Here is a 22,458-nt window from a genome sequence, read left to right as displayed (position 1 = left end):
TTTAGAGGGCCGCTGCCCATTCCCACCCACACTAACAGATAAAATACAGAAACACAGGAGAAAAGGAGAGGAACAGGCTTCCAGTGATCAATCATCCTTTCAGACACTGAGCTGTACAGGTTTCACACACCTTCAAAAATCAGATTTTTCCCATGCATCCATCTTCTACCATTTATCTGGAGCCGGGGCAGCAGTCTTAGCAGAAGTGCCTGGACCTCCCTCTGCATAGAAACTTCCTCCTGTTCTGCCAGAGGAGTCCCAAGTTGTTCCCATGCTAGCCGAGAGACGTAGTCACCTTAATGTGTCCTGGGTCCTCCGGGGGTTCCTCCCGGTGGGAGATGCCTAGAATACCTCCACTGGGATCCACTGGCATCTCTCAGTGGGGCAGAGCAGCGACTCTGCTTCAACCTCCTCTTGGGTGACAGAACTCCATATTCGGGATCTTTTGTTTTAAAATTGAAATCCCAAATATCAAGGCCATAAGTGAGAGCAGAAACGCCGACTGATCAATGACTCTAGAGCTTTGCCTTTTGGCTCAGCTCCTTCTTCCCTACAAGCGATTGATCCAGCGACCGCATTAATACTGATCTGTCTGTCAATCTCATTCACCCATCACTTGTTTTCAATACCCCAAACTCCTCCACTTGGGTCAAGAGCTCTACATTTATCCGGACAGGGTAAACCTCCTTTTTTAGGTCCAAAAACATAGGAGCTATTTTTCATTGCAGCCGTTCACACAGATGTTCCTGAATAACTGAAGTCAGTCATCTGCAAAAAACTGAGAGGAGAGCTGTCCCTGAAGTAGACTTCCTCCAACCCCTACCAGGACCAGTTGTGTTAATAGATAAACAGAACAAGTGACAACCCTACCGAAGTCCAACATACACAAGAACAAGTTTGTCTTATTGCCAGCAAAGCAAATCAAGCTTCTGCTCTGATTGTACACATGGCCCTTGGCAGGGGGCCCTAGACCCCAAATTTCTAAATCACAAAACAAATCAGGACCACGAAGGAGCTTTATTACTTACTTCCTCAGTTACTTTGTCTGTTCACTAAAGCTAAGAGACACACAGCCAAAAGGTTGGACACAACTACAAAGCTGCTCAATGACCTCCTGCTTAGGATGCACTGATGGCACCATGGAGTTTGCTAAAGACAAACTGCAACCGGTGCAGAAGAGCAGTAGCAGAGTAGAGCTGGGGTTCATATCCCAAAGAGGCCATTCAAGACGATTGCGACCTCCCAAGCTCCATCCAAATTGCCCATGTGGGCGTTTAAGTCTCCCAGTTAAATCAACAGAATCTCAAATAGGTGGACTTATTGAGACTTCATAGACCGGGTACTCGGTTCTCTGTTTTGGTTTCTATGAGCTGAAACCATATTAGGAGACCAGTGTACGGCCAGGAGCTTATCCCCCCCTCAACAGGGTGGATAGTTATTTTCAGTAACTTATTTCTCTTAAATCTCCATTGAGATAAAACATCCATGAAATATGGAAAACCTAAAGATATTATAAAAATAAATATAAAAACGACTGGGAATACTCAACAGAAAGCAAAGCTCTATGAGAGGATGGAACTGGAAGAAAGTCTTTGGACCATCTTGTCACAGTGAGACTGACAGGACAGAAGATAAGATGCGTTTGGCTTTTCTTTGACCCGTTTCATTATCCTCCCACGTCTTCCTGCTATTTTATCATTATATGTCTTTTTTTTACCCCCTTAAATAAGAAAGATCACTATCAATATTTTCTTTTGACTGTAAAAGGTGGCAATGTCCCGACTGCCTGAGGAGGACACTGGCTTTCTGATAAATCTGTCAAATTCCTGATCTCACTTTTTATCTGTTTTTGAATGCAGATAAGAAAAAAAGGTTTGACAGTTCCCTTTTTTTTTATAAACAATCCTCCTTTTCTGACAGCCTGACAGCAGGCAGTCTTCACCACTGAGGTGTCTTTCAGTTTGTCTGGCTATCTGCCCCGTCTCCCCGTATAGCTTCTCCTGTCTTTGATTAGCAATCACTGCAGCACTGCCGGGTCTCATCCAGCGGTGAAAAGGCATCCAAACCTGGAATAAATTGCATTTAGGTGTTTTGTACTGCTTCTTGTTAAAGTACCACTCTGATCATCTGTTAATCTGTTTTCAAATCAATCCCAGTGGTATTTTGTTTATGATTATTCCCTTTTTGGCCAAAAATGTAAAAACTGTGTTGTTTTCTAGGACATTGTTTCTGCAGAGCGGCAGGAGTTTATTAGAAACTTGAGGGTGGGACTGTTGGCACGAAGCAACCCCACCCCCACTTCCCGTCACCCATCTGCTTACATGCTCTCCCAATATCTTACAGTTCCTCACAACCCCAATCTGACATTAGCGGTGCAACAAAAAATGAATAGCCATATTGGAGCTATCCAGCCGTATATTCCAGCTCAGACGAGGAAAACAACAGACGTTCATGGATTTATTTGTCTGCAAGTGGATGCCAGAATGGAGAAATACACACATTTAAAACCAATCAAAGAAATGCTAGCTTCATTTTCTTAAATATATCACCAGAAAAATACCAGAAATACATGTTAAAAACACCATTTTCACTGGAGTGGGTCCACTTTCTATATATCAACTGAGGAAAACTAATAAATAATCTGGGAATTGTGTTTTATGGATTAGGAATTAAGGAAGAATCTAATCAGAGAAAGTTGGAAAAAAAAGATGCTTCAGCAGCTTTTGGTGGACTCGCTGACGGCTGGTCTTTAAACTGGCATTTAAACAGAATCGACAAGGCAGAGAGAGCTGACAAGTTCATCTTAGCTCATTGTCATCCAAACTGACTTTCAGCACTTAAATATACTCTGACACATGAACCACTTAACCACTTAAGGAGTGAAAAAAAAAAAAAAAAGATGCAACAGACTTCTGGCTCTGCATACTTAAACTTGCATAAGACTTAAATTGACTCTCTGAGAAATAGACTCCCCACAAAAAAATGAAAATAAAATTTGGATCTGTATGCTGCAGCACAGTATAGAAAAAAAAATTCTCCAGACAACATGACTTTGGTTAAAACCATTCATATTAAGAGGGTTCATATACGTTCCAATTTGTTCATGCAATTTGTTTCATCCTGTAACCCAATCATTTGTCTTCCTTTGATGTTTGCTTTTATTGGCTTTCCTCCTAACTAAATAGAGCTAGTTTAAGACCCCATGGTGAGTTCGAGAGCCTCTGAAATCTGAAGTTTCATCTTATCTGGATGATAGAGTTGCTCAACAGTGTTCCCATTCCTATCTGAAGCTAATGCAAAAAAACTCTCTCCTGCTGCACCGCCTCATTCCCGTCCTCTATTGTCTCCCTCATCAAGCTTCCCCACATGCGCCTCCTTCTCAAACTTTAATCTATTCACATTCAATATCTTTCACAGCAACTCCTCACAAGGTTACCCCACTTTTCAAACGACGTTTCCCCTCCTTTCAGCTGCAGACAGTTGAGAATCTGAAATTCTAGGATCTTTTGTTGCAAGACTCTTGACAAAAACTAACTTCTACTCAAAAGGAGTTTCTTCATCTTCCTATGAAAGCCAAAAAAATAAAAATAAAACTACTGATGAGGCTCTAGCAGTTGAAACATTGTTTCTGAAAAAAATGCTTTTAAGCTGTCTAAAATATACAACTCGTCGTCACATGGCATGGGGTGAAAATGGGATGTGGCATGCTTTCTGCCAGTTTTCTGTGCCTCAACAGTGAAGCTCTTATTCCTGCTGTTTGGTGTTGTGTTGTTCTCAGCAGAGGGTTTGCTTCAATCCGCTGACTAATTGACCTGTCTGAAATCAATGACCAACAATACAGAAAGTGTGATTTTCATTTTATTCTGTGACAGTCTGCATTGATTGTTGTTGGCAACGCATCAAAATGGGCTTTTTTTTTTTTTGACGATGTGAAACTCAGCAAGAAGGACGGCTCCCAAAAAATGCATTCCATCGATCTCCTTGTGAAATACGAAAGTATATGGCGTATTTCGATGACGTGTGATTTCATGGTTATGCAGATTTATAGGGACTTTGGGTTCTGTTTCTTTTCCACATAGTGGAATCAAGAAAACGTGATTGCTTGGACAGTTTTAGCTGTGTCCGACCATCCAACGCCGTGGATTTTAAAAAGGAAATAATTTCCCCCTTTTTTCATTTTTATATATGACATCACAGATTTCCTGAAGTACTAACCTACTAACAGTTTTTACTAACCGCCGTAAAAACTGTTGTGCGAACCAGAAAGCTGATTTGCTGTGGTGACCCCTGAAGGAACCCTCGGGGTCACTCAGTCGAGTTTTACTATAAGGTACCCATGAAAGAACCCCAAAACCTGATGGTGGAAGCCTGACTGATGTAGTAACTTGTTTTGTTGCTCTGGAAAACATGGCGGAGGAAGCATCTGAGCTGACAGAGCGTTGATGACTCTCCTTCAAACCTCAAACAATCGTCAAGTATGGTGGAGGAAGAATGATGATGAGAGGGACAACTTTTTCCTCTGTGCCCATTTTACCAAAAGGAGATTTATGTTTTCGCATTGAGGATTACTAGAAAAAAAATTAGCCATTACCGTGTTGTCGGTCCGTCATACAGGAAGAACCTACAACCAGTCACACACACAAAAGAATAAAATAAAAATCAAGCTCTTAAATGTCAAAATGTTTTATTGATACTAGGGACGGGACATTCATGGATTTAATCCAACTAACTAAGATTAAACTTTTTTTTTGTTTTTTTTGTTTAATACCACTTGAATTGACTGTTTTTTTTATTGTTCATCTCTTTTGTAGTTCAGCGATACTTCAGCAGGAAGAACTCCACCTGCTGCACGATGACAGCTGGCGTAGTCTCCGATCAATTAACCCCAATGTGGATGTTAGGTTAATTGGTGCTGCTAAACTGACCGTACATGTAGCTGTCATGTCCCTGTGTTGGTGCCAGACTGGCATCCTGTTCAGGTTGTACCACCAATCACCAGGACTCTGCTGTCAATTGTTTTCCCCAGCCTGGTCTGACAAACGAGAGAAAAATGTGCTTTTTCAGCCTAAAATATTCAGCCTAAAAGACGGCAGTGTCATGCCGTTCCACCGATATCTGACCATCACAGCGGCAAAGATGAAAACAAACTCTTCAGCATTTAACTAATGAGACTGCCACAGGCCGAGCACACAAGTCCCAATTGGAGCCTGCCGTGCACACCACAAACACAATTCTATTACCAAACTTTTCATCTGAGAAATAACTGATGTGATTCAAAAAGCAGGTTTCTATGGAGAATCAACATAAACCTACAGGTAAAGTCCCCTTTATTAGTTCTTTAGATCAGTCTGCACCTATTTCATATCAGCCAGCATTAGCTCAAAAAGGCAGCCGCTTAACACATTCCAAATATGCTGCTATTAAATATCAAGGGAAGATGAACTAAAATCTTTAGCATTAAGGGATTAGGGCATGCAGGAAAATCCACAGTCCAGCAGGCTTTTCATAGGAAGATGCTTCCTCAATAATATATTACCAGATAAGACTTCCAGCTTCAGCCCCATTAACCTAAAAGTACCCATTAATGTGTGCTAACACAACTTCATGACACACTGTAAACATTTTTCACAAAGAAATCCAGAGGTGATTTTATTTTTTAGATCTACGGTGGCCCTGAAGTGCAAATCACACCATCAAATCAATCAAAAACAAAAATAAAAAATAAAAATGAAACGTTTCGGAAAAACAAAAGTATTTTCCACGTAGCAAAAAACAGGCCCCCAGAAATAGGCCAAAATTCTAGAATTTGGAAAAAGAAATGTTTAAAAAAACAAGAAAAAATCTCCTACCAGGATAAAATGTCAAATGGTCTTACTAAGAATTCTAATTTTAAAAAAAAAAGTCTAGTAACTAAGACATATTTTCGAAAATTACGATTATTTTACTATTAAAAACCTTAATAAGATTTTTTTTAGCAAGCCAGTCGTTTTACTTTTGTCAAGATTTTGCAGTGAAAGCAAAATGTTAAAAAATTGAAACAAAAGAAGAAAGGTAGATACTTCGACATCGCTGATGATGTTTGTCCATCATTTCAACCAAAAGTTATTTGGCATGAAGCGATCGATACTGGATCTGCTCTGTACTGATGGTGTAATGATCCGAGTAGGATAACCCAAAATAGGAGCACTCACAGGAATAAATATATTCATTTAATTAATATATTCATTTAAATTCAAGTTAAAGGCATAGCCAGTAGCACAGGAGAGCGCTGAAACTTCACAGTAACAAAGATGGAGAAGGAGCACGCTTGAAACGAGGAGAAATCCAGTCAGGGAAGGCAAACAAATCCAACCAATCTGTACTCCAGAGGCAGATCTACGAGGCAGAAAAGGCAAATCGATGCCAAGGGGACGGACTAAATTCTAACCGGGGAAAGAAATAGGTTACAAAAAACAGAGAACTGGAAGAGTGTGTGAGGAACGGTCAGTCCTAAATACTGTCGCTCACAGGTGGGAGGAATGACAAGGATTAGGCAAAACCAGGTGGGGAGTGGCAGCAAAACTCACCACAGATCATTACAGGTCATCCAACTTTCATTAGGATCTGGACATTTGAAAAAACTCAGACGACAAAACTCAAATGTTGTTGTTCTTAGTATCTGGTTTCTTATTGTGTTTCGTTTAATAACATTTCATTTTGAATTCATTTTGCTTCTTTTTCATTTTAAATTTTGTTTTGATTTCTAAAATGTAATGTTGATTATTAGAGGTGTAACGATGAATCAATTGGTTGACGAATCGATTTTTATTCCTACAATCCATCTGTCTTCGGTAAGTTGTTAATAAAAATCAAATCGACCTGTAAAATGCAAAAGGATTGGGCAATAATTATTGTTTACTTGTTTGTTTGTGCACATATTTAATTGACACTTTGTTATCTTATCAGCAAGAAATCTGGCAAACCTTACCTGCACATGCTTTGTCCTTCAGGGCCACCGTACAAACCAATCAGGATACGACAATAAATCAAATAGGCGTAGCTTTTAATCTTCGGATTTAGGTGATTAGAAAAAATGTCCATCAAGCCAAAGCAGCGCATCCATAATTTACTTATATTAGCCATTAAATCAAGCCCTGCAATAACATAAAGTAGCGGCACTGGCTCTTACAGTGCAGAGCCATCATGTCTGTAGTGGCTTTAATAATCTCTAATGGACTTGGGGATAACAGTAATCAATGAGGTATACAAGCTGAAATAAATAATTCTATTGATTGCAAAAAGGATTTGATTACCTTCTGTCATTTATCACGGGTGCCATCGAAGAACTTATAATGAGGATTGGCTCACAGCTTCACTTGCATATTCGGGTTTCTTAATTTGGTACCAAGATTCTCTGGGAACATTATTCCCGGCACTCAGAGGGCGGCTCGCATCGCCACACGTCTTTCATTGGGTAGAAGTTTGCATGTCAGTCAATACCACGGCTGATGTCCTGAAACCCAATAACATCACGCCGAGTTCCTTGCATGCCTTATGGACGACCCGATCTCCTTGCTCGTAAAGTATATGAATTAATAAGCGAGCTGCAAATAATGTTGCTTCTGCAACAAAGCACCTGTGGGTTTGACAAGAACAGAAGGAAGCCAGTAATTTCAACAAGAAACAGATGACACTGCATTAATCCTGCTTGAAAAAGGCAACACTGTGTGTCGAGTTGATGCATGAAGTCAGATCACATCTCAAAGTCTTTGCATTCATATCTTATTCAGCCTTAGTGGCTGCATGTATGATGAAAAACAATCATTTTCCCCTGATTGTTAAGCAATTGGAATCTACAACAGACTCAATAAAACATCCAGCAGGGAGAAGAAAAGATATAGGACATTAACCTGCCCTGTTCAGCACATGTTTATTATTCCTCTCAGAAGACAGAATGAGATGTAGACATTAACTGCACGGGGTTGACGAAAGCACACAGTTACATGAAGTTCCTCTAAACTGAATCAATGTTTTGGCGAGCAACATGCAACTCTAAATTAACTGCAGTTCACTCTTCCGTGTGGTCAGCTTTACATCCCTGTGGATGATGCAGCCAGATGGTCCTTTTCAAGTTTCAGCATTTGTTCCACTCCACAATTATGTTCATCTAAATCCCCCTGATTAGTTTTTAGTTTATCGCTAAAGCCGAGGTAAACCGAAGGTTATCTTAGCCAACAGCCCCCCGCTCCGCTCCGTTCTGTGGAGCCCGATCACTTTCAGACCATGCAGGTTTGCCTGCTGGACTCTCCCTCCCCAGATGGGCTGGTGTGTTTATGAAGAAGGAGTCCCCAAACAGTGAAAATCGATACGAGCTGTCAGCTTTTTAGTGTAGCCATGGACAGAGCAGAGACACGGAGACCATGAAGGGAGGGCTGCAGTCGTCCATCACGCTGTCTGCGGCCACCAACGACTGATCAGAGATGACAGAAAGAGAAAGATCACGGGAGAGCAGCTAAGAGCGCCGAAAAGCTCCTGTGATTTCAGATCCTTCTGTAAACGTCTCAATCTTTCCAGAGCTGTTGCCTAAGTCACATGCACCCATCCGGGGGTTTCCCTGACATGTCAAGGCATTCAAAAGAACATGCCGTTTCATGTGCGCTGGGTTGGAGAGGAGCAGCCGCATCGTAAGGGGAGTGCAGGTGTGTCTGACGCTGCGTCCACACTGGGCACGTGGGGTGCATTCAAGAACCTGCGTTCAGCGCAGGCTTTTAGTACACGATGTTTTCACTGAACTATCGCTGCCTGATACTAGCGCATGTACCTACAGTTGGTATGTGGCAAATCCTGCTCCAGGTTTTGTTTTTCCCCCACAGCTCTTGTTAGGAATAATTAGAAACAGAATAGTTAGAAACTCCCTTTTACTTTTATTACGCTAACTTTTACTTTTTATTACACTAATGGTTTAAACTTGATTCACTATGTATTATGATCTCAAAATTATGTTACATTTGAAGAAAGCACAACCAAGACTATTGTCTCATAACATTCCTCATCCTCCCTTTTCAACTTTGTGTGTGCTGGTGTTTGTGCTCTGGCAAATGTCTGTTAAAACCTCAGAGAGATCTGACACTTGAAGCTCCCTGACCTTGGAGCTTCTCTCCAGCAGCAACCTGTGGGTGTGATTTTCACATCAGGTTCCATCGGATGATCTTCTGAATAAGCAAATACAGGATTTATATACCAAGCCCATTCCCTGTTTTCTTTGTTCGGACTTTGATGCAGCAACCTGTTCATCTGTCTGTAACCCTTCGTACAAATCTGTGCTTCTTGTGCGGAGTACAACTACCACTAAAGATAAGTAACTGTCTCCGAGTCATTATTCATTCATTTCTGTGTGCAGGAATCTGAAGGGGAACGAACCAACCTAATTTACCTATTTTACAGTCCTGTTTAGAATCTCCACTTTCCTCACAGCTCTATTCCAATAAATGACCAACTAGGCATAAAGCGCCATTATCAAATTTCTCCTTCATGATCAATTTTCAAATGGTCGGCACTCCCGTTGAATAAAATGGACGCTATTCATGCTACCTAATCCGAATTGGTCAAAGTTCAACGGGTCAAACATTCAACACGTGTCTAATAAATGCTGGTTTTGTATGTAGAGCCCGAAAATGGGCTTAAGAAGTTGCATAGCGAAGCGTGAACACGAGAGTTTTGACTGTGAAAGCCCAAACGCACATATGCGCGTGCCTACTTAGCCTTTTCATTGGAAGTGGTGAACATGGCATTCCGATGTGGCTTGTGTGGCCACCTTGAACGTACCATTGTCGTGAGCGTGGTCAGCGTATCGTGAAGTGTTCTTGAGGCTCATGGAAGTTGCACGTTTTGGTGATGCTGTTTTACGATGCCTTTACACCACATTCTCGTGGTTACTAAGGTGCGAGTTCTGGCTCCTTACTGACCACGTGCAAATGCTGCAAATGTGATTTGTAAAGCCTGTAGGATGCCCATTCTAAATAACTACTTTCCCCACTAGCATTAAGGTTACACCGAAGAAGCGCACTCATCACGTGAACAGCGCTAACGGGCTTCTTGCCCCTTTTCAGACAGCCTGTATCCACCCGTAGGGGCAGTTGTGCATTTAAGGTATGTGAATCACCAACATTGCAAATGATTAGATGAGAAGAAGCGGAGCCGTAATTCCCCAAAGAAAAGACACGTGAGGCCTTTTGAAAAAATCTGCGTACATCTACGGTGCAGACAGACTTCTCACACATACTGTAACTATAGGGAGGTGTGCAAGCAAAGCACCTAATTGCTCTGGCAGCTCTTGAACGATGACAACACCCCTCAGTGCAACTTGGTGAGACTTTGTATGAATGTGAGCAATTATTCAGCGTGAAAGAGGGGGCCACACGGTGTCGGAGCAGATTTACTGTGCCTGTGGTCAACGCGTTCTGCGGGGACGTTTAATCAAGTGCACTTAGGGGGCTTAATTATCATGCTGATGTTTTTACTAATGCAGACCAACCAGGAGCTGGAGACACAGAAGGTTTCTGAGAGTTTGGTGAGGGTAGAGCAAATGATCTGACATTGAAGGGGATGCAAACGATGAAGAGGAGGGTGCATGTCACTCACAGCAGACCTTTCCTCGACAATATGGAATAAACTAAAGCACTTAAAGTAAAAAAACAAAAACACATTTGTGAACTTCCACTGTTGACAGAAGCATCCATCTGAGTTACTGTCAGATGTTAATTTTCTAATGAAAGAAGCAAAAGAGGAGAATCATTGAAGGGGCAAAGTCAGGACGATTCTGCCATTTGGCAGAAACTGAAAATGAAGATGGAAAGTAAATGATTTGCCAAGAAAGGGTCAGTGGAGTGAGAATGTGCGGAGAGAGCAGATACTGGGATGAGGGATAAAAGTGGAAAGTGGAGGAAGCAGCAGAAGCATGAGAAGGCGGAGGGGCTGGAAGAGCGGAGGCAGCTGAACCATGAAGACAGGCATGTCGGTGCTGAGATGTTCGGAGAATGTGGGAGGAAAGAGAAAAATGGGAGGGAAAAAATAAAAAAGGAAAACAAAGACAAAAGTTTGATACCATGTCAGGCTGGGGAGGTCATCACAATCTGATTTAAAAGCTGACAGCCAAAGGAGAAACTCTAAACAAAGTTGAGCAGGAAGACAGATTGTCACTGATGAGTCAGAGGAAGCAGCTTTCCTACCTTTGCTGTTGCCGAAGCCATGGATCCTGTTCCCGTGATGCCTCGCTTGACCGCTATGTCACTGCTCGATGTTGTCACGGCAACTGTAGCCGGGGTGGGGAGGAGGGAAGGGATCACCGGGAGGGGAAGAAGCCCTGGACGGTTGTTGCCATTGACAACGGCAGAGGCACAGCTATGGTTGGCTCCTCCATTGTGGAGGACAGAAGGACGGATGTCTCTGCGCTCCCAAGGTGCCCGGTAGTCCCTCTCGAAGCGGTGGTGGTGGCGTGACATCACTTCCTCTCAGAAGGGACAAGCCTGTGTGACAAGCAGAGAGAGAGGTCAGCGTGACATTTGTCCTGTTTTTTGGAAGAGGGAGAACTCGGTCAAAGGGACAGCTTTCACAGACGGAGGCAGGAGGGTGTCAACGCCACGCTCACATGAGCACACCGCAGCTCATTTGTCGTATTAATCCCATTCTGCCAGTCATTAGTGAATGCTGGGAGAGAGACGAGGGCTGCTGCAAGGCCTAAAATAAAACATCATTAGTGGTAAACGGCGTGAGGAGCGCAACGAAATGTTTAAACGCTACAGCTGGGCTGCATGCAAACAGGTACACAGCTTTTAGAGGGGGGTAGTATAGTGACAACATGACCTCGTGGTCAAAACTCATTCATCTGAACTGATAAATACACCCTGCAATTACAGCTCATCTGGTACATCTAATGGCGGGTTAATTCAATCACGCTGCCCTTGAAGAGCGTCTGAGCATTCCCCCCTTTTCAGGCACAGCAGGCTGTGACAGGCTAAGAGGCGACAGTGAGCCAGAATCACATCAGAACAGAGCACGGGGCTATTGTAGTGGATGAGCACCGCATCACTCTCATATTATATCATAAATCAAAGATGCAGCGGATCTGAGGAGTAAAATCCATCATCAAGAGCTTTGTGCTCACCTAAAAGGCACGTTATGCTTCCAGAGCCCCCCAGATAACGGTGGGGGGAAATAAATAAATAACAACCTCAAAACCCGGTTTAGCAAGCCCCATGCAAAATCCCTTAGTGTGTAAGGAGAGAATGACAGTGGATGATAAGTCTTTATTCTGCACGCTGGGGTCTGTCGCGCTGCTTCTCTGCCTCACAGAGGAGGGAACGCCTTGAAATGCCAGCTTCCCTGTGTGCATCTGTGTGTGTGTGTGATGGTGCACTACACGACAACGGCAGCAGAATGACTGTGCATGCACTATTAAGACGGACGCAAAAAAACTGCACAACAGCGAGCGTCTTAAAGCAAACTGGAAATGTTTTGATGCTGGTGATGCACCAGACAGCCTGTGGTGGGAGCACCGGCACTGCTGGAAGCGTCTCCCTTCTTTTGCTGCTAAACTCTCTGCTTCTCCCTTCTTGTGTCGGCCTCTTTAACATCCTTTCACCGTCTTTTTCATCCCGCATTCTGTGCTTCCCTTCGTCCTCATTTCATTACCTTTTTTTGGGGGGATCCGCTCTGTGCGAACAAAGCAAACACGGCTGGCCAGGGCGACCAAAAGCTCCAGGAACTTCTCCTGGGCTCCTCTGCAATAACGTTCTCTCCATTCCATAGTAACCCACTGTAATAACCTACATTTTCTCCCCAAAATTGTGCAGAAAGAGAAACAAGGTGGGTGGAACAATAACAGAGTTGGTAAAAGGTAACCTCTTAAGGTCCATGTTGTTGCTAAAAAAAGAGCATTTCTCCATATAAGAACATTAAAAGGAAGAAAATAGCCGGCCATGCACAAGATGAAGAATTGTTTGCCGCTGCTTTGATAATTCCTCACAATTTCTCCCTTTTATCCATCCTGTAACAATGTGGAGTGCAGACATGTCATGGTGAACCTACTGGGATTTATAGTGAAGACTGTAATTTATTAAAAGTCATACAAATCTTCCAGTTTTGCTGTAAAGTTCCTGGAAAAATCAGCCGACCACGTCACAAGGAAATATTTAGATCTTCAAACAACAACAACAAAATATTTGGTTAACTGACTATAAGAGGGGATAAAAACATGCTTTGGACAATCACTGTCTAAAATTAATTTTCATTTTTGAATATTTATTCAAAATTGAATATATATTCTATTCTATAGATATAATATAATATTAGAATTAATCGTTTAGACCAGTGTTCCCCAAAACCCTGGGATGTGGATTGGTACCGGTTTATAAAACAGATAAATAACAAAGTTGACCTAAATTCTTTTCATTTTATTTATAACTTGATTCTGAAGGAAGTTTTATGTTGGAAAAACGACTGGACTCTCTCCACCACATCCGACACATTATTTACACATTTCCAGCTGCTCAGTCGTGTGATGCAAATCTATCAGCTACTATCTCAAAGTGGCAAAGGTCCCGAGCCAGCAAAGGTAACAGAAAACGGACCAAGTTGGAAAGTTTATTTTTGCAGAGAGGAAACAGAAGAGCCCTCAACCAGAAACGGATTTTCGATTCATTGTATGTGATGCACATGTGAAGAATTGACAATAAAGTTGACTTTGACTTTGACCTCAAAATAAAAAAGCTGCATTTTACTCCAAACATGGATTATTGTGACAGTTGTCCCCACACACCGTAATAATAATGATGTATAATACTCAGCAACCAGCTGTCTAATCCTGCTAATAAAGTTTCTCAAAATTATAAAATGACAGTTCTAGTGACCGTTTGTGACCATGGAAAGTTTTACAAGACTGAAGTTGGCATCCGATTGTTTAGCTTCCACTTGGGGACGTAAATGAAATGCATTTTAAGTGACTTGTTTTACAATATGACTTTTAGTTCCTGTTTTTGGGCTCCTTTTTTGCATTTTTGCTGGAGATAAAAGGAAGTCAATGTTAATAAATAAACTGGACTGCCACCGGAGTTTTCCACCATTTCATATCCAGCTTTATTCGAGCACAGCAGGTGTCAAAGGTACAGGCAGGTGCCTGTAACTTCAAAGAACGCTTAAACCATTCCAGAGCATAATTCAACCTTGCAGTTCTGAAAGGTTTGCTGTTTTGTAAAAACACATTTTATAACTTTTACAAGGCACACATGTATACTATAAAGCATTAGGGCAAGCATAAAAATAAAGAATAAAAAAATATATGAGAATAAAGTTAAAAATGTACCTAAATAAATAAAATGTACAAGATTAGAGTCATACATTTATGAGTCAAAAGGCTGTTTACTACAAAAACAGTAAGAAAACAACCAATATTGTGTTTGAGTGTGAGTTGAGTGCATTGTAATCGGTTACTTTATCAGTTTTACAAACAGGGAAAAAAAGTCTTTTGGCGACTAATTTTGTAATCATAAAGACATTGGAAAGAAATTGCAGGAAACTGGGTTACTTTTAGAAGAAAATGTCACATATGAGGAAATTGCGACTTTCGTGGAGGACAAAGTTTGGAGACGGCCGGATTTCACTGGTTACGTCATGGAGCAATTCAGAGGAGTTCTGTGGTTTCCCTGGAGACTTTGACACTGGTGGTAAAGATTCTTGACCCACGAGTAGAGACTTGATAAGTGATACGCCGTCGGCAGTATAGTTGCATACGTCTTAATGCATTTTAGCAGATAGATTCCTATGATAAACTGCAGCCTTATGGCATCGCCATGAATACCTGCAGGGATGGGTTTAGTCGGCACATAATGTGGGTGGAAACTTTCACCACCAGCTTTATTTTTGAAAAAGAATGGCTTTTTCTTTGTAAAATTACCCCTTTTTCTCAAGATTTTAAAACTTTTTTTTCCTTCACAGTTACATAGTCATGTAGTGTTTTCTTCATATTTATTATTATTTTTTCATGTTTTAACAATTTTAAAACCTATCAATTGTGTATCCTTTTTTTAATGACTACATTAATGCACTTCTATTTGGCGACAAATACATTTTAATTTTCTGTTTTTAGTGACCGTATAATGCACTTTTAAAGAATTTCAATGTATTATTTTTTTTTTATCTTAATGTATGCACTTAATGCATACACTTTTTGAATTTTATTGTACCTGTGACAATGACAATAAATATCCATCCATCTAACTTTATTCTTGTAAATTTCTGACTTTTTCTCATAATTTTACAACTTTATTCTCATTTGTTTTTATTTTAATTTTTTCTTTCAAGGTGGCCTTATTGTACTCATTGTACATGTACGAGGTAGAAGTCAGTATTTTAAAGTAGTTTGGAGTACTACTATGTTCACACAGGATGCTTTGGTTTGCAAATAGGCATCTGAACCTTTAAACACAACAAAGGACACATTGCACAGATGCTGATTCCATTTATAATAGCCAAAGATCCTAAATAGTGAACAGGGGTGAAGAAGCAGAAACATTTAACGCAAAAAAAAACACATCTAAGACCTGCAGGAGTAAGAAAAACCGCACCAGAATAACCTGCAGGGATGGAAAGATTGTTGATTTAGGTCCGAGTCGCTGCACGCTATAATATGTCCCCTTATATATATTTAAGGGAAATCAAATCAGGAATCTGAAAAACTAATTTCTGTGCAATATAGTGGTTATGCCTCATTACATTTAGATTGTTAAAGTGGTAAGTTAGTAATAAAATGTTCCCTTCAGATATGCAACATTGCTCCCTATATTTCTGCATACATTGGGTGATTAATATGGGCAGTGGGCAAAAAGAAAAAAAATGAAGAAATGAATCAAAGTTTCCAAACTGGTGTTGTGGTTTTTCTTGTGTCAACTCATAAAGTAAGTTATGGTGGGGGTCTGTGGAGGGGAGCGTGTATAACAGATGTTTGCTGTTGGTTTAAAGTAGGGACGGTACTCGGATTTCCATGCCTTACATTCTGTCACTCAGTTACCCATATGGTATTTCCAGAATCTCGGCTTCCTTTTTAATGTGTGCATAGTCCTCCAAGCACATTCCTGCCGTGGTTTGCACTGTCAGTATGTACCGGGTAACTGCGGGATGGAAACCGATCCCTGGAGAGCAAGTATGACCAAGACAAATCCCACTTATCATGCAGGACCATTTATGGTCCTGCATGAAACAGAAGGATTTATTATGCTAATTAAACTTAAACTTCCCTTACAGATACGTTTCTTTTACTCCTGGAAAGCACATTTGTGCTCGCGCTCACCTCCAGGATGAGAGTGTGCGTTTGTTGGGTGAGGTATGAGACGGTGATAAAGGAAAGCTCGCTCAGAGTTGCCTGTGGAAACCAACACCTCGCACACCTGTGGTCTCTGCCAGACTAGATAAACACTTAAATACTTCACATCTCCAATGACACTTTGCTCGGAGCTGCCGTGCTCCTGGGAGACGCCGCCAATGAAGATTTGGTCACTTTCTTTTGTGTTAACGGAAGTTCTTGTCAGCTGCGGACGAGGCAACACTCTTTCCGCACAGAGATGATCATCTTTGCTGCGAGGTGCCCAATCTAAGTCAATCAAAGGCTCTCTTTAATTAAAAAAAAACAATGACAGCATTTCAATCATGCCCATCAACAATTAATGAGCTCCTGCAGCTCCCACAACCCCGTCTGCATGCTAATATCCGTAGCCGAGTGTGTGACAGGATTTCTGATAAAACTGATGACTAAGAATCTTGCTGAGAGATAAGAAACCAAACCAAAAATTATGATTACTTATCCTGCAAAACACAAATGATAAGGAAAGAGCTTTGGCTTCCAACAGCAACAAGGGTGTTGGCAAAGAACCTGGGAAAAACTATATCAGTAGTCCAAGCAGCTGGCATCTCCCTTGCATGTCATGACACGCGGTGGAGACATGGTTTCTGCTCAATGGGCTGCAAAGGATGCAATTCTAGTGACATTTTTGTTCTCAATACAAGGTTAAGCGATAACAGTCAAGTGGGAGGGTTCCTTGTGTGGACAAATGCCAATATCTGCAGCAGTCTAAGGTTTCTAGCGCCTGATTCCCCTTCGTCCGGAGTGCTAGCACCATGTTGAAGCCCTTTGCGGTTTGAGTGACTTCCAAACTCCAACAGAGCACATCAGGAGACTAACTCAAGCACCCGAGCAATGATGGAGTGATTAGCTGAAATGAAAAGTTATCTGGCAGGTGGGAATGTGAGGCCTGCACCTTTTAGAACAGCATCTGTCACTCCGAGGCGGCATGCAGAGTGTTGGGTGTGTGTGACAGAGCTGCGTTAACAAAGCCATGTGGGAATACACGGGGAGCCTCAGAGAGACGTGAAGAAAGAGGGTGTGCAACAGATGGACAGAGCGCGGCAGCACTAGAGAGACAGCCAGCAAATGAGCACATGAGAAATGACAGCGGCAGAATGCCTGTGTGCAGGCGGAAGCAGAGAAGGAGCGCTAAGGATGGGATCAGAGCGGAGTTGGTTGTGGGGTGTTACTCCTTTGATCTGGGTGTAAGGTTAGCTTTGCTGGCACATTCTTCTCGGCGCCTAATGCTGCCTTTAAGTCCACACATTACTGATACTCCCCAAGAGGAAGAGCTCCATTTCCAATCTGTAGTACTGTTTACTGCTATTGACCCAGCGACAGCCCAGCTTTCTGCATGCCAGCGCGCAAACAGCAACATGCTACAACACACACGCCTGTACCAATGATCAATTTGTCTGTCAGCAAGTCTAGAAGGTACACATGTGGGCTGGGGATGGTAAGGCTATTAGTGTGTGTGGACAGTAATTCTGTAAATGAGTGGCCCTGGGGGGGGGGGGGGGGGGGGTACACTGCCATTAGCGCACACAGTATAAGGCCAGCAGAGCATGCACTCTGCTCACAAGTAAACTCCAAGGATGCAGCATAAGAGCCTAACACAATGTTCCAGGACGAGTTCCTTCTCAGCTATGTGTTTATTGCCACAGTATTCACTTGTCTCATACATTATGCATCGGCCAGGCAGGTCTGAAGTAACCTTTAGTGTGATTCACTGCAGAGCCAAAACCCAGAGAAGATGAAGGAACCCCGTTCTTCTATATGTAGTCCTCCTGTTAGGCTTTAGTCACGGGGTTTGACCCATGCAGGGTCGTCTAGGCCCCTGAAGGGTCGTAGAGAGGACATCACAAAGGGGAGCACATGTGTCCTGCAGTTCTCTCTTCATGAAAATGGAACGCACCATTGTCATGTGTGTGGTAAGTGTATGGGGAAGTATTGGTAAAGCTTATGGTAGTTCAACGTACCTACGGGGGATACTGTTGTACGTTGACCTTACACCGCATTCGAGACATTAGTAAGGTGAGAGTCCTTGCTCTGTACTGACAATTTTTTTCCAATGTGATTTCCTGCAAATGTTTTTTCAACATAGGACAGGATTTAGACATGAAATATTGAAAAAATACATAAAAAATAGAGTGACTGTTAAATTCAGTGTGGTATCACTTGAACGCAAAACTACAGCACAGAAACTTATTTAACACCCTACTTTCTTATTTCCACCAAGTTGGAATTGTTTTGTTTTTTTTAAGAGATCAAAATAAGAAATAGACAAACTCGATGCATAGATATATCAAACTAGGATTGTTTGCAACGAATTGCAAAAAAATTAAAAAGTCAAAAGAAGTTAAAACATGCATTATTCAGTCTTCTTTGGGTTTTTTGTTGGGAAATTATCACATGTAGTTTATAATTTGTTCCCAACGCATACCTTTGTTTCATTTCTTTCTTAAATATCAGACCCACAGACAATGTCATGAACTTCATCCTCAAAATTCAGCAGCTTTGAATTTTCTGCACACATGGAATAGGAGTTGAAAACATTGAGAGAGAAATAAAGTACAGAGTTTTAAAAAATAGCTCTAGGTTTATTTTTATTAGCTCAAAAAGAGCGTGGGGAAGCAACATCTTTAATCTCTGGGAAGTGCATAGAAATGAGACCACCTGCTGGCATGGAAACCAAAACGCTTGTTGTTGGGAGCGATTCTTTGCATTAGTGAGTTGTATTAATCCCAATAGCTGGAGGGGAACTAGAGCTTTACAGCCATCAGCAAACCCAATTATAGCTCTGATTGGAGTGGTGGGGCTAAATAGAGTTACCTGTAAGTCACAGAAATGGGGTTATCTCCTTTAAAATTGCACATTGTGAGTTCTTTCGAAATAAAAGAATTCAGCCAATAAGTGAGTCCTATAATAATCACTGATGATGAATTCAGAGCAGACCTGGAGCTAATCTGACTCCTGTACCTCACAGATTCTTATATCATCTCCTGGTTAGGATTGTCCCACTGGTTCAGAGATCATAGTGAGGGATGGCAAGCAGAACATCAAACCGACACCTTGATTGATGAAACGGCGGTGGTTGATTTGTGCACGCCGCCTCAATTTGCCACGACCAGACGCTCTTTGATAATATTCCTCTTTCATTAAGCATGCGGGCAGAGGCCAGATTATTCAAAGTGGATAAAAATGGTTCTCTTGTATTCAGACAGAGAAAAAATAAAAAATAATAAAAGAAGCAAGGCTAAGGGTTATTCTGTCTACAGATCGACAAATATTGCACATGGCAGGAAATTTTCAGCTCAGTGTGGATCAGAAAAAAACTTCTGGGAGTTAATGATGAAGGCAACAAAAGATAACCCTCATTGTTTGGCTTTATACTATAAATATATTATGTTTAAATGGTTGTCTATGTATGTCTTTGCACTGCACGCATGAAAAATAAAATATGCATTTGATCACCATCAGTTAATCCTTTATTTAAGACAAAAAATCAAAATCAACAAAACAGAAAAGATAAAAACACGAAGATGAAACAAACGATGTCTGACTCAAACGTTTTTTCTGTCAACTTCCTGGTTAACTCCAGTGGTAAAAAAAAACACAAAAAAAAAAAATCACTGTTGTTCTGGATCATTTCAAAATTACATATCCTATAAACCAACTTTTTTCATCTTTAGGGGAAATACCGTAAAACTCCCAAAACCTTAAATGAACATTTTACAGAAGTGTTCCGGTACAGCTTCTACATCATGCTAGCAGACAGTCACATGACGTCACGTAATTAACCACTAAATTTTCTTAATTCTGTTAAAGACCCACTCAGAAAACCGTGTCTTCGGTATTTTTACCATGTGTTTGTGGCATTTTTCTCATGATGGAGAACATGTATAAAAAAAGTTCAGATTAAGGCATCATCCAAATATATGCCCTACCCCTCTAGCTCCTCACTATTACTCCAATTGTAGGGGCATTGGGAGCAGTAGTGGTGTCTGAAACTATTTTCTTAAAAGGGGGAGTGGTAGTGACTTGGAGCTGGGTAACCGTCTGCTGGTAGACGCCCCGCTATGATGCAGAGAAAGAACGCACTACTTTATGTGGATGTGCCCTAAAGCACAGAGGTTTACATTTAAATGTATGCATCCACTTATGCTTCTGCATGACTTCTTAAAATGATAAAAGTGACGTTGGGGATTTTCCGTGCGCTGGAAGCTACGCTGAGGACATCATGGAGTAGTAGTAATGTCCAGATTTGAAGACACTATTTTTCCATATCTCTCTGCTTGGATGGCTAATCGTAGGGATAGGGAGAAGCCGAAAGGGTAGGGGAAGGATTGGGATTCAGCCTAAGATTCATTTTAGATTATAAGGCGTACTCTGTGCCGACAGTCCCACCCACAACTTAGAGGTGAATTTCTAATGAACTCCTGCCGCTCTGTGGAAACTATGTCCTAGAAAACAACACAGGTTTTTAGAGTTTACCAAAAAACAGCATCATAAGAATTAAAAGACCAGATAATGTACAACATTATTCTGCCTTTTAGAGCGTTAAAACAACACGTGATGTGTCGTTTTTACTCTCATACATTTGCACATCAGCTATCTCAGAGGTCACAAATGTTTGTACTTGAAGTTCCGGGAACAGATCAAATTTCCCGTGTACGTCTTTAGCCTAAAGGGGCACTGGGGAAGTGCAGTGTCCACCACTGAATGCTGTCATGCAGTTAATTCAAACACCGACATTAACAAAACGCTGCATTATAACAACGCTGGCACCCTGAGGCCGATCGGCACGCTTTCCCATGCAGTCAAACTGCAAGCTTTTCCTTTTCAGTAATTCCAAATGCCAATCACATCCTTTATTTTTTTTCATTTTTTTTTTTTGCATGTGATTACGTGTGTTTGTGTGTATCCTCTGTGGCCCATGGCAGCTGTCGTCTTTTCTCTCCCCGCTGCATCCTTTTCACAAATTTCTCTGTTCTTCAAACAAAAACCAACAATGGCGTCAAAACAAACAGCTCTCATTATGGCTGCCACACATCAGACGCACACACATGGCAGCTGGAATGCATGAAATACGGAGGCTTTCCATAGATTGCTCTATTGCTGTGGGTACTGCAGCCTTGTGTGTGTGTGGGGGGGGGGGGGGGGGGGTTTGAGCGCAGGACATAAGGTAAAAATGAAAGAACTGCGACTTAATTATCTAGATGGCTGCTGTGGAGATTACAGTGAGCAGCAGGCGTCCATCTCTTTCAACACAACTTGCTTAGAATGTGCAGAAAAGGACTACAAGGCATCAATAAGAGGCCAGCAGGGAAAACAGATCAAGAGAACTAAATGAAAGGAAGGGATGGGAACCACGTCAAGGAGGATGAGGAGCGGCCACAGTGACCCTGCGAAAAACTGAAAAAGAGTGAGAGCCGTTGTCTGTGGACTTCTACAGGAGGTTTTCAAGGCAGCAAAGATAGTATTGTTTGTGTCACACACGTCAATTCCATTGACCACTCTAATAACCCTGACGGCAATGCAAAAAACCTCCAGATGTGTGTTTAAACTATGCTATTTTAACATTTACAAATGCCTTATGCACAATTAGTTTGCTACTGTCCAAGAATAAATGTTGACACGACAGCTCCAGGGTGTTTATTTATGTGAGGTGAGCACGCATCGCTGCAATGCTGCCATGACAGCCTGTCCTGAAAGTTTCAGTTCAACAAGTTTAGATGCACTTTCATCTGCAAAACTTCCTGCAGGACATTTCCAGTGGCATGTATGCTAATACGAGGGGGGTTGACCCGTACGGGTGCTGGGAGTTTTTTTGGGTTGTCCGGGTCCGTGGCGGGTTGTAGAGAAGAGCGACTGCGTCTTAAGGGGAGCACAGGACTTGAGACTTGTGCAGCCAACTTAAAGGGCCTTTCTAATGCAAACTCAACTTTTTTGAGCTTTTAAGTGTGTTTGATTGTTCAGTCCTCACAAAAAAAAACAAAAAAAAACACCCCAAGGCACTATGTGCTTTAAATAACATGCTTCAAATAACAAAATCATCTCAACTCTCAGCAATGTAAGGTTCAGCG

General features: G+C 41.7%; 1 protein-coding gene across 4 annotated transcripts in view; it reads right to left on the bottom strand.

The window, feature by feature from the left end:
• klhl29 (kelch like family member 29) overlaps positions 1 to 22,458 on the bottom strand; it is a 281,080-nt gene that overhangs the window by 175,906 nt on the left and 82,716 nt on the right. For all 4 annotated transcript variants that reach the window (XM_023953095.1, XM_011491437.3, XM_004083387.4 and 1 more), the window contains one exon: positions 11,208 to 11,504. In XM_023953095.1, coding sequence (XP_023808863.1) covers positions 11,208 to 11,480 — 273 coding nt within the window. In that variant the 5' untranslated portion in view covers positions 11,481 to 11,504. The remainder of the gene's footprint in view (positions 1 to 11,207; positions 11,505 to 22,458) is intronic.

This window comes from Oryzias latipes, chromosome 24 (genome assembly GCF_002234675.1).
Source record: "Oryzias latipes chromosome 24, ASM223467v1".
Lineage (NCBI taxonomy): Eukaryota > Metazoa > Chordata > Actinopteri > Beloniformes > Adrianichthyidae > Oryzias > Oryzias latipes.
Note: the sequence above shows the minus strand (reverse complement) of the source record. Positions and strands in the feature narration are given on the sequence as shown.